Source organism: Electrophorus electricus, chromosome 21, assembly GCF_013358815.1.
Source record: "Electrophorus electricus isolate fEleEle1 chromosome 21, fEleEle1.pri, whole genome shotgun sequence".
NCBI lineage: Eukaryota > Metazoa > Chordata > Actinopteri > Gymnotiformes > Gymnotidae > Electrophorus > Electrophorus electricus.
In genome coordinates this window covers 361,808-375,276 of record NC_049555.1, presented here as the reverse complement: position 1 = coordinate 375,276, position 13,469 = coordinate 361,808, and the positions used below count along the sequence as shown (strand labels likewise).

Genomic DNA, 13,469 nt, shown 5'->3' with positions numbered 1-13,469 from the left:
GTCAAGTACCTTAACCACTGAGCTGGATACTGTATCCACAGGTGCTGGATACTGAGACACAGCTAAAGTCAACCATCTACTGGATCCAGAGGACAGATTTGAGAAAACAGCCAGTCAGATTAAAAAAAAAAATAGCATCACCTTTTGTTTGGTAACTGAATGCCTGACATTGTACATACCTGTTGAATGTCTATATTAACCTTTTACAAATTCAGGTTATTTCCTCCAAGTTTAGTGTTTTATACAAAATAGCACAAATACTATATACCATCATATACCATTTATTACTCATATACCATGTATAACCACATTTACAAAAGTACAGATCTCAAAAAGCAAAATAACTGGATTTAAACAGCCAAGATGAAAATAAAGAACCTTCAAGAAGAAAACAACATTCACCCCAAAACCAGAAATACACATATCCACAGCACAGGTAAACTGTTTGGCAATGGATTATAATATACAATAGGATGACACAATGGTTAAAGATCTGAGCAAAGGTCAGAGCTTTAATCTTAAACAAGCGAATCTAATAGCCTGTTGACCTTAATAAGGCACACAAACACAGGGTAGGCTTAATGATTAAAATTTTCTGTAGGTTCACTAGATGATTTAAGTCACCGGTTCACATATCAATGTGGATTTTAGACTGACATACATACAGAGTAAACAGATATACCTCCATATTGAAATTTAAAACACATCACTTGGGTAGACCCACACTCTCCTGAACCCTGCTGCACCCCTGGAGTCCTGTTGTTCTGTACATTATATCTCACAGGGAAGAACTGCATACTGTGTGAAATAGTCAGCCATCTTAATTTCTTCTTATTGCGGAAATTAAGAAAAATCATAGTCCCTGTTGGTTCATAGCCCTCCTATAATAACAATGCTGTACTTCACCCTACAGTATCAACACATATAACAACTTCAGATCTGTAGGTTTCCTAAAAATGTACAAGAAAACAAAGACACCACGAGGAGTCCTTACTGAGCGGCAGGAACTCCAGCTCTCTGTACAATCCCCAAAGCCCATGACAGACAGAACAGCCAACAGAAGCACTGTCCTTTAGGGCAGATTGCGAGAAACCTGCTCTACGGAATGAACAACAACTTGAACTTTGGGTGTTTACCCTTTTTTTTTTTTTTTTAAAGTGTACAGCACTGCAGATCAAGATACACAAGCAACCCAACAAACATACCCACATATGATATACCCATACATAATTAAGGTGAGAAAAGAGAGAGAAAGACATCCGAGGCTGTCAGGCAGGACAATGGCAGCTCAGATGAGTGGTTTTGCAGGAAGAGCATAAGTACTACTCTGAATGCTCTCCACTCCGGGATCATTAACAATTCAAGGCATTAGCATGTTTAGCTGTAATATGCTGGTCTCTCAGCAACAGAACAACCTAATGACCCAGAGCCTTATTCTCCAGCTCCAGATGTATGAATGGTCCTATGAAGAGTGGTGATTAAGGGTTAACTCCTCCCCCTGTCACTTTACTCATTTTCAGGTATGCCAGTAACTCTGAGATTACCATGTGGATTATGATTACTCAATGTGATAAGGTAAATGAAATGTATGTGGTATACAGAATGGATATGTAAAACAAGCATCATACTGCATTTATCTACAGCATGAAACAAAATGACTGACAGCAATACAGTAGAAAAGATAATACAAATGATATACAAGAATAAAAAAAATAAACAAAAAAAGTATAACAGAAATTTTAAAGGCAGTATCATAAGTTTAAAACAAGTGTCTCAAGTTGTAGTAGTGCTTTATATTGATCCATAGCAGTGACTATGGTCCATAGTAGAAAGGGCTTTTCTTTTTCACAGCAAAGCTTATACACTGACTCAACTGAAAACCACTGAAAAGGGCCAATATCATAGCAAAATAATCACCCCACCCCAAACCTTACAAAGATGATGTTAAAAACTGAGCTACATTTATGTGAATGTGACTGATTTCAGTCTCTGATCAAAACCTACATAAAGATTCTCTGTCACAACAGTACTGTTATGATACATCATAGCAGAAATGAAAAATTACTGATTGTCTGTATTGTCTGAAAATATCATCTTGAAAAAAGGCCCTCAGTCTTATACAAGAAGTCAAATTCTGTACCTGGCAGTTTCCCTCCTACAGAGCCTCACCCCAGAGTAAAAAAGAAACAGTACAGGACGGGGGGGGGGGGGGGGGGGGGGGGGGGGGGCAGGGTGTGGATGACACATCAGGAGAAGTAGGAGTTACAGAGAGCAGGAGGGGCACAAACGGGGTGGAATGGGATGTCCACCGCTCCTTACTGAGTGAAGACCTGTTCGTGCAGGTCAAGCAGGATACGTGTGAAGTTGTTGATTGGTCCAATGGAGCTAAGTGTCATGGCAGCATCCTGACCCCACAGCAGGTTAGGTCCAAACACCACAGCCAGGTTCATGTTGGTCATCTTATTCACCTCGCTCTCTGCTGACACCTACACGAAACTCATGGTTAATAATTTAAAGAGTCACATTTAAGCATAAAAACACTACATTGAAAATGTTGATATTTTGCTTTCAAGGCAAATCTGTAGAACTGCACAACAGTAACAGAAGAAAATAATCAGTGGTATGGCGAGTTTACACATATGATCATCAGTGTGCTATCACAAGCCTGCACTTCCAGACACATCTATGAAGTCAGCACCCTCATCTGGGGAAAACTGCTAATTGTCTTCTAGCAAATCAAATAAATGTGATTATGTGCTAAGACAAGATCAATATGCCTTGTTTCTTCAGGCAGTCACGGTGGTGCTATTTCACAAATAGATTAATGGGATTACACCAAAAATAACTGACCAGCGCATTTTGTTTTTAGCCTGCATGTCTGAAGTTTTCCTCACCTGAGCAAGAAACTGAAACAAGTAGCGCAGTGAAGAGTAGTTCTCCTCAGGAAGGGACAACAGCATGTTCCGGATCGTTATGGCTTGAGACACACTGTCTACATCTGAGGGAAAGCGACACCAGGATAAAGTGTTTAGAGTGACAGTTCATAAACGTGTAGGCGTCAGTGGGGCTTTATCTGAAACCCTTCCATTGTTTCAATACTCAATTCAATACAATATGTTTAAATACAATGTGTACTTCTAAAGGTAATGCTTTTACTGTAGCTATAGCTCACACACAACTGGAAAAGGTAGAAGTAGAAACACAGTTACATTAAACAGCAAAACATATAAACACAGTGTGTGACACCACAATCATAAGTCACCCGTTCTGGTTATTCCTCTATAAATCACTACTGCAGTGTTTATTCCTCCACTAGCAGACAATGACCTGGAACTGCAGCACTTGTATGACACCATTAGCAAACAGGAAACCAGGCATGTGGAGGTTGTTTTTATTGTGCTGGGGGACTTTGATAAAGGCAACCCTGAATAGAGTTCTGCTGGAATGCTTCCAGAAAATAACTTGTAGCAGAAGGAAGAGCTGCACATTACTACCAGTGCTTCTCAAACTGGAGGCTACAAGGAGGTGTTGGGGGGGCACAGAAATATATCAGCTGTTGTATATCTTCTGTATAACTTTACTTTTTAAAATTAAATCTGCTTCAGCAATGTCTAAAAAGTGGTACGTGTTTAAACAAAAACTGAATGGGGATTATTAAACATTATTAAAATTTTTAAAAGGGGCCAACTAATCACAGTTCACGGCCATTCTGCGGCAACTTATTAGATCGTCTGTCACCTGAATAGCACTACACCGCTTGTAGCTATGCTTAGGTCAGCAATAGCTGTTTATAAAGCTAGCAATATGGGCAAGTTTATGGTAAGAAAAGGTCTGTTTCATCAAGTGCAAGTAATGATGAAATCCAAAATCTGAAAATAAGATAAAACTTCTGTAAAATATGGTTTGGAAAACAACAATGACATGCTACAATGCTTGATTTCATCTAATAAGGTTCTGAAACAAACCCTCAATGCCATCTTATCACAGTTCATCCTGAACATGCAACTAAAAGTAAAGATTTTTTCTAGAGTGTGTGTGTGTGTGGGGGGGGGGGGTGGGGGGGGGGGCAGTGGTAATTACCATCCACAAAGTTTGAGAACCACTGCACTAGGTCACTGCAACTCTCCCTTCCGAGAAATTTACAAAGCCCCTCCCTGCACCATTCAGCAAATCAGATCACAGCTCCATTCTTCTCCTCTCCTATAGGTAGACATTAAAATAAAAAGCTCCAGTGCCTTCACCCACTGCACACTGCAGTATATGTAAAAATGCTGTTTGTAGACTACAGCTGTGCATTCAACACAATAGTTCCTTCCACACTAGACAAGAAACTACACTAACTGGGTCTAAATCACTCCATATATCACTGGATACTGGGCTTCTTGTCAGAACAATTGCAGATGGTCAGACTGGGCAGTGTTAGCTCCTGACCTCTCACACTAAACAGAGGTGTTCAGACTGTACAGTGTCCAAAGACCTCTCCTGAACAGAGCACTCAGATAAGATACTGTATAAAGTAAAATAACACTGATTCCTTTGCTTCCTCTGCTAATTCTTTACAATACATGATTTACTATGTATCCATTATTAATCAATCAGTCTCATTAAATCAGTCTCAACTTATCAGTCTCATATATTCAAATCAAATCAGAATCAGAATCAGAATCACAATCACACACACACACACGTCACTCTGACATAGTACCACTGGTGTATTTTTCCCCACAGTAGACATTTCCACAATGAAGATAATGTGTGTAGGCTACAGCCCAATAATGGGGAACAAATGAAGCCCTTCTAAAGCTGTAGCCATTACAGTCTTAAGCTGTAGCTATATTTACTAAGGTCATATATACTTTAGTTTTTACAAAAGAAAACAGTATAATGCAGTACAACAGATTTCAGGCAAGTTGCCCAACCTAGCAAAGTAGATGAACACACAGTGCTACTAGTTATTTAGTTAATGAGTGTACTATATCGTTGTTCATATGTGTGCTAAATGGTTGTTAGCAGGCATATTTTAGTCATGTGACTAAGAGCAACAACCAGCCATAAGTAGCCAGGCGAACAGAACTTTATTATGCGAGTCTGTTCAAGTGAATATTTCTGATTAAGTTACTTAAAAGTTGTTTTGGTACTGCAACAGCAGCACCATTGATTACTCCCTGCATTTGTGAACTTACATAATGGTTGATTAGGTTGTTTTGCTTAATATTATAATGTAGCAAATATTGATTTGTAAGTGCAAACATACAGCATTCTGGTGGTTCCAGTGCACATAAAGGATAATAAAGTGAAAATACTGCCCCCTTGTGGAGATTATCATGTTCACCATGGTGCTTCTCATCTAAAGGTGTATTCAGTGTTATTGGTGGTGTGGTGGAGCTGGTAAACGTGGTGTGCTCTCACTCTGAAAGTTTACCACATCGTTGTATAGTTTAAAGGTGAGTAGAGGCTCTGGTAGCTCACGAAGGAACGTCTTCAGGATGACAGCAGCCAAATGCACATCCTCCAGCTGAAAGAAATTCACCTCCTCACCTAGACACACACACTTCACATCAGTATTTATAATAGTCATCTCCTCACCTAGACACCCACACACACCCACTTCACAACAGCAGCTGGCTGCTGAAATCAGGGCAGTAGTTGCTCTGAACTGACAAAGCACAGCCTGAGCAGCAGCTTCTCAAACGTGTCCAGATGGTACCTGAATTGTATTTGTGCTGGATGTTCTTCACCAGGCTCACATTAGCAGAACGCCGGAATATTCCCTCTGTCTGCAGACCTGACAGACAGGGGCAGAGAGAAACCTCATGAGGACAAAGGCCAAATCTTCTGGCTTGGTTACTTGGGAAAGTTTCATTGTGGCTGAAGGTTAACTGTATCACTTAACCTCAAACCTTTCTTTACAAATCACACAGCTGGCTTACCAGAAATGAAGACTAGTATTAGACTAGACTACTACACATTTAAGCCTAAAATTAAACTTAGATATCTGCCTATAGTAAGTCATTTTTAATAGATAATCCTGCCTTTGAAATACAGATATACACTGAATGAATGACCTCCTGAAAACTAACACGAGAAAGTGAATGGACAAATGGTAGAAGAGATGGTGCTCACCCTGCTCCCGGAGGAAACTAATGGTGTCTCGCATCACAAGTGGAACACCCTCAGAGTCAGACCCCTTACCTCTCAGTCTAAACACATAGGGGAACAGTCTCAGAGTCAGACCCCCTACCTCTCAGTCTAAACACACACAGTGGAACACCCTCAGAGTCAGACCCCATACCTGTCAGTCTAAACACACACAGTGGAACACCCTCAGAGTCAGAACCCCTACTTCCATTTTACAAAGTGACTTACAATTATGAGTGAGTACAACTTGAGCAATTGAGGGTTAAGGGTCTTGCTTAGGGACCCAACAGTGGCAACTTGGCAGTGGTGGAGCTTGAACCAGCAACCTTCCGATTATCAGTCAAGTACTTTAACCACTGAGCTCCCACTGCCCACTACTTCTCATCCTAAACACACACAGGGGAATAGTCTCATATTCAGATCCCCTACCTCTCAGCATAAACACACACAATGCACTCACCTTCACACCAGTCAAACTAAAACAACTGCTTATGAAAGCAGAACCTGCCATAAGGGTAACTGGACAGACACACCTTACACCAACAGAGGCACTTACAATGACAGAGGCACTCCAAACTGCTGAGAGGGGAGGGGGGGGCTGTGTGGAGGGTACATGTGTCCAGACACAACAGACGGCTTCAGGTTCAGACGGATCTTATCATCATACCTACAGGCAGATGTGCAGTGGGTTACGCATCATGAACGTTCTTCAGAATATCATTGTAGTTTATGATATGCTTCCTATGCCATTGTGAGTGTGGGTAAAGCTTTGATTTCACTGGGACAAAATTCACTCTTACGCTCGGACTCGACTGGGAATGACCAGCTGGTCACACTTGACAATCTCCTCCAGCTCACTTAGGTAGTTCACATAGTGTAATTTACGGCCAAATTTAAAGCTGTGGATAACACACACACACACATGTAAGAGACATACACTAATTTACTCCCATTTTAATCAGACACATTAAGTATTTCCATAAAGTATATTTAAGATATTTATGTACACATATACACATGTATGCTAAGATAGTACAGAAAAAAAGTATTCTATTGCCTGTGTATAGTGAAATATTATACATTATACACTGCCTGGCCAAAAAAGGTCACCACCTGGATTTACCTATTTGCTTAGTTAAGAGCCTCCCATTGGATAACTACTGCATGGGTGATTATGTTTCAGCTGGTAACAAGTTATTTAACCATAACTGATGCAGTGAGTAGCTTCTCATTTGTTAAACAACCATGTCGAAAGACACATCCTGTGGTCATGGAAAAGATGTTAATTTGTTTCAGAAGGGTCAAATTATTGGCATGCATCAAGCAGAGAAAAAATCTAAGGAGATTGCTGAAACTACTCAAATTGTGTTAAGAACTGTACAACGCATTATTAAAAAATGGAAAGACAGTGGGGAAACATCATCTTCAAGGAAGGAATTTGGTCAGAAAAAATCTTGAATGATCGTGATCGGTGATCACTTAAACATGTGGTGAAATCAAATTGTAGTAAAACAACAGTAGAACACAGGGATATGTTTAATAGTGAAAGTAAGAGCATTTCCACACATACAATGCGAAGGGAACTCAAGGGATTGGGACTAAACAGCTGTGTAGCCTTAAGAAAACCACTTGTCAGTGAGGCTAACCAGCAAAAACGGCTTCAATTTGCTAGGGAGCATAAAAATTGGACTCTGGAGCAATGAAAGAAGGTCATGTGTTCTGATGAGTCCAGATTTACCCTGTTCCAGAGTGATGGGTGCATCAGGGTAAGAAAAGAGGCGGCTGAAGCGATGCAACCCATCATGCCTAGTGCCTACCGTACAAGCCTGTGGGGGCAGTGCTATGATCTGGGGTTGCTGCAGTTGGTCAGGTCTAGGTTCATCAACGTTATGTGCCCAAAGAATGAGCTCAGCTGACTACCTGAATATACTGAACGACCAGGCTATTCCATCAATGGATCTTTTCTTCCCTGATGGCATGGGCATATTCCAAGATGACAATGCCAGGATTCATCGGGCTCAAATTGTGAAAGAGTGGTTCAGGGAGCATGAGACATCATTTTCACACATGGATTGGCCACCACAGAGTCCAGGCCTGAACCCTCTGAGAATCTTTGTGCTAGAGAAGAGTTTGCACAGTGGTCCAAATTCCCCATCATCAATACAAGATTTTGGGGAAAAATTAATGCAACTCTGGACAGAAATAAATGTTGTGACATTGCAGAAGCTTGTGGAAACAATGCCACAGTGAATGCGTGCTGTAATCAAAGCTAAAGGCGGTCCAACAAAATATTAGTGTGTGTGACCTTTTTTTGGCCAGGCAGTGTATTAATATAATCAATATAATGATATTTAGTGTCAACCTGATAAGTGGTTTAAAGAAGATGAGAACCGTTCTGATAAACATGGTGGGATGGACAATGTAAAAGGCTTTTATGTTCTTCTTATACCTGACAAGAACACACAAAAACAGGAAAGTTCACAATGCATTTCTGTAGATATCTTTCAAAAAGATGTAGAGAGTTTGGAACATTAGAGTATGGTTTTATGGTCCTTTTTCTCATGGTCAAACAATCATTGCTACATACTTCCTCTCAAACTCGCGGTAGGCATCTCGCAGCCAACTGAGGGAGAGCTTGTTCTCGCTGGTCATGCCGTGGTGGAAGTAGATTAGCGTGTAGTCACTCTCCACATAATTATCTAAGGTCTGCTTCAGGTACCTGCAATGTCATAGTTAACTGATGTACACAGCTGAATGATAAATGCACACTTCACAATCAGCCACACAAACTCAGATGGTTGCAGTGCCCATTTAAACACATTCTCAGAGAGCCCTCAGGACTGTGGTCCTCCCTTTTAGTTCTGCTGCTACAGATAAACCTGCCAGAGCTGCGTGGTATTCACTGGCACATCTACTGTATATGGATGGTTCACTAACTGTTTATGAACTGTATATGGCCATGCATTGTTCATCTTTAGTGATCTAATGATACCTTCTGTTTTATTTGCATGTTACTGTGGAGATGATGCCAACACTGTACTAGTACTGCTCATCACTGACTAAGCATCTATGATGACACCAGAAAATGTCCCAGTACTGCCAGTAGATGAACTGATGCTGCCATATCAATCCACCCACTCCATCAACTCCAATGGATGTAGAACCAGCTCACCCACCCTAGACCCACTGGAGTAGCTGAGACTCCCACATCTTTACTGGCTACTTGGATTAAACATAATGTAATAAATCATTCCAAAGGTTTCTTCCTAAATCCCATGTTTTTTCACTGCCACTGTCATCTCTGGCTTGTGCATTATGGATCTGAACCCTTACATTTATAAAGCTGTTTTGTGACGTGTTGTAAAAAGTCCTATATAAATAAATTTGACTTGACGCAAGTCAACATTAGATTAATAGCAAAAACTGGCTGTCATACATTCATATCAGGAAACCTGTTAAGCTCCTTCGTGTCAACAACGAGCAATAATCATCAATGATCATTAACAAACTTCAACATCAACTTTACATACGAGTACAGAACATCATCGTCTTTACATATATCAGTACAGGAACACTTGCAGTGTTGCTTGCTAAGAGCTGCTATCTGGCATTTCTTCCTCCTAAGAAGAAAGAACTGCAGTGTAATTAAACTTTCTGTATGCAGAAAACATGAGTGGCTTGGATGAAGTGGTGTTTCCGCAAAACACTTAAGTAAGTCTCAGAAGCAAAACCAAAACTAGCTGACTTTGCTCAGAGTGGCTGAAGTGCTGGTTTAGGAAAAACAGATATTTACATGAGTAGCTTGTGGTGGTCCAGCTGATGTGAAGGGGGCATGCGACACGCGCTAAACACTATCACCTTTCGGCCAAAGTTATCATCGCCTGCAGTGAGAATGCACAGGAGGGAGGGAGAGTTCAGACTTTACTGTTTAAAATATCCTTGTTTACTGCCTGTATCAATTTTAGGTAATAAACATACCAGAGAGCTTACCTGCCACTTCCACTATCTGATGCCTTGCTATGTCGTAAAATGGGTCATCCCATGCCAAGTGAAAACCTTGACTGAGGCTCTTAATGTCTGTAGCTACAGAGCAGTTAATAATATAATAGGTTAATTTGTGCTAGAAATTAACTGTAAGTAAACAGGTCAGGAGAGAGAATTTTGCAATAATTAATTTAAGGGACACACCCTGCATGTATCCTGACCCATATCCTCTTATTGTAGCCTCACAAAACGATGTGACTTTTCATGACACACATGTAATGACCTTATTGTTAACAACACCTTGGCTGAATTTCTTCAGATTAACAGACCACACCAGCCTACCCTGATTAATCAATAGAATAAAAGTGTGAAGCAAATGTGAAGCAATACAAATGAATGTTATACCAACAGTCTACATAACAGACACATTTGCATGGAAATTAAAACTTTTGAAGTTCTGGCTGTGCATGTCTGAATGACATCTGGCAAACTATGAAGAACTATAGCAACCCATGGTAATGGATAAGCCTCAATAAAGCCTGACAGGTAAGTAGCATGGAAGTGATAAAAGCTGTGTATGTGTACAAGCTAATCTTTCCCAGTGCATTTCTCTCCACATACCAACTGATTCACCAATAGACTGGACCAGTGCTTCTGATTCACCAATACAGTGGACCAGTGCTTCTGCCAATTTCTGCAGCCCCATAAGCATTGATCTGCCCTTCCATTCAAACAACTAATTAAAGTAGCCAAATCACACACACCCATACCCACCCACGAACACACTTACAGCTCCCTACTGAATGCTGCTCACCTGACTTGCTGACGCTCACTGGGTCATCCGGTGGCCACTGCTTGTCGGGCACCAATTTGAGCTGGTCCAGGGCGGCACTGGGCGAGTCGTCCCCACCCAACTCATCGTGGAGGTCCACCAGCAGATCTGAGGACATGATGGTCCTCTACACCAGCACTGCTACACACAAGATCCTGCCAAAGATGCACTGTAAGATACATGCAGGCATTTCCATGCTCACACAAGCACACACATCTCTCAGTCACATTAGATGAATATCAAACCATTGGCTATGCTTATAAACACACCAAAACATGTGCATACTACCTCTGTATGAAGCACACCCCCTTTCAGCAAAAGGGGGAGGAGGCATTTTCCACACAACATTCATGAATGGTGGCTTGGCTAAGTACTTCCCATGTCTTATACCAGTAGTCTCTTTGCTGCCTGGATGCCTGCCAACCCAGCCAAGCCCCACCCCCCTCACTCCCCATAAAGGATGACAACAGGGAACAGCTTCACTGAGCTTTTTCTAAATCTGGTAGCAATATACACTTAATGTATAAGAAATGCCAACATTTAGTACAAATACCTTCAACAGTATAATAACTTCTTATACTGTTAAAGCGCAATATGAAATAATCATAAATAAAATCAGCAGAGAACCCATCTTCAAGAATATGAGCCAATGTAAACGTGAGTGTGCAGAGTGAGTGGAGGCACCTTTAAATCCGTAAGGATAACTGCACGAGCGCTTGCTTTGTGCAGATGCTCATCTGCAATGACGTTTCTTTAAATACAGGGCTCGAGCTACAGAGCGGCATGGCAGCATGGCACGCTACTGCTCCGCTACCTCGCGAAGCCAGTCCCACTTAAGCACAGTCCATAGCGCTTCACATGATGCTTATCAAAGGTGCTCATCAAAGCTGATACCATCATGTGTCATCCGGCAGTGGATGTAAATAAACAGAAGGGCGGTGGACGTGCTGTAGCTGCGTGTCGTGCACACCTCAGAAGCGGAAATCTGACTCCGCAGTGGTTGGGCCTGCACTTTGCTGGCCATCTAAAGCAAGATAAGAAGAAACCGGGAGCCGCTGAAACCACGTCCCTCTCGAGTCAACAAGCGTGTCACTGAGCAGTTACCAAACAGGACGGCTAAAATGTAACAGGCCTGTCAGCAAGCTCTTTTTACTACCGCCTGCTTCCTTAATCAACAGTAATCTAAGATCATATACAGATATATTAAGTTAAATTAGCTCTATTTAACGTGAGTAATGTGAAATATGCAGCTATTGTTTCAGGTGTGCTATAGACTTAAGGCAATATTAATTAATGTCGTAGACACCTAGCAATATTTCCATCAACACATGACCTGTTATTTACGATTTAACCGTGTACTCTTAAATACTGCGTTTAAATAAACAAAACCATTAAACTTCAGAACTGGCTGCAACTGCAAAGCATTGCGTCAACAAAACCTTAGTACTGGTGCCACCTTAAACTTTAAGTAACATTGGCCAGCTTCTAAAAGTAAAGCCTTTTGACTCTTACGTTGCTAACCAGACATTTAACTAATGCAGATAAGTGAGTTTTAGACGTCTGTCCGTCAGAATATTATCACTACCTACATTATACTAAACTGTCGTTATCTAGCTATTTGTTTTAAATCAATGCCATTACGCCGCAGGAAGATAATTCTCTGTTTGCTAACCGCTAGCTATCGTGACACTTATAGCTAACATTAGCTATCGCTCACCAGAGGTAACCAAGGCTAACGTTAGCTAACCTAGATACTGGACAGAGAGCTAGGAACCAGTTTTGCTTTAACTTCAAGTTGGCTCAAATGCATCCAACAATAGTTTTTCACTGCACTAGAAATAGCTCCGAGGTGAAATAGTAAACGCTGAACTCAAAACTTATTCGTAATTGTAAAATCAAAAGGAAAAACCTTAACCTTACCTGACGTTCGATGCTGTTTACTGAAGATTTCGTAACTGTGACTAACTAGCTAATTCAGTGCAGCACTTCCGGTTAACAACCGTTCAACACTTATTTCATCATAAAAGTCTGAGTTAAAGATAATAAATGGTTATTTTTATTGCGCATGTATATTAAGAAACTACTCACACAGACGGTTGCGTTTGTAGGGGTTGAGGGGTAACACTGCAGAATTGAAAAAGATACACCAGCCAAAAGCAGCAGTACTGTCGTGAGTTGCGGTTGGTTCATGTTTAATTGCTCCCATGTCTTCTTTCCTCTAGTTTCCCAGCCAACACAAGTTGTTCTAAGCTATATAATAAAGGTGTCCCTTCCTCTTTCCACAAAATGTACTGAATTCACTGCTTCTCAGGCTTTCAAAATGCATCATAAATTTTCTTAAAAAGATCCATCTTTAGACCTATTGTACATGATGACTCCCGTATTCTTATCTTTCATACTCTTATAATGAGCTTTGTCAAGCCACTGCACAGTTTGTTCACAAACTTTATACTGTAGTTTAATCCTATTTTTACAATTAGGAACAATGTTGCATCAAGAAATAATGTAAATAAAT

General features: G+C 40.8%; 1 protein-coding gene across 1 annotated transcript; it reads right to left on the bottom strand.

Annotated features, from left to right (window-relative positions):
• Positions 1-258: 258 nt before the first annotated feature.
• Positions 259-12,970, bottom strand: arhgap1 (Rho GTPase activating protein 1). The gene is made up of 13 exons (XM_027033156.2): positions 12,875-12,970; positions 10,937-11,109; positions 10,129-10,221; positions 9,932-10,019; positions 8,726-8,857; positions 8,501-8,587; positions 6,939-7,037; positions 6,695-6,805; positions 6,124-6,200; positions 5,708-5,785; positions 5,410-5,538; positions 2,895-2,998; positions 259-2,486 (listed from the first exon to the last, which is right to left on the bottom strand). The coding sequence occupies exons 2-13, from the start codon at positions 11,070-11,072 to the stop codon at positions 2,316-2,318; spliced, it is 1,305 nt and encodes a 434-aa protein (XP_026888957.2). The 5' UTR covers positions 11,073-11,109; positions 12,875-12,970; the 3' UTR covers positions 259-2,315.
• Between the last annotated feature and the right edge of the window lie 499 nt (positions 12,971-13,469).

Bases quoted from the DNA above. Each gene is read 5' to 3' on its own strand.
- arhgap1 (XM_027033156.2), bottom strand. From the start codon at position 11,072: ATGTCCTCAGATCTGCTGGTGGACCTCCACGATGAGTTGGGTGGGGAC. The intron at 8,588-8,725 runs GTATGTAGCAAT...TGTTCTTGTCAG, and splicing joins TACCGCGAGTTTGAGAGGAA to GTATAAGAAGAACATAAAAG. The intron at 7,038-8,500 runs GTTGACACTAAA...TGTTATCCACAG, and splicing joins TTCTTTAAACCACTTATCAG to CTTTAAATTTGGCCGTAAAT.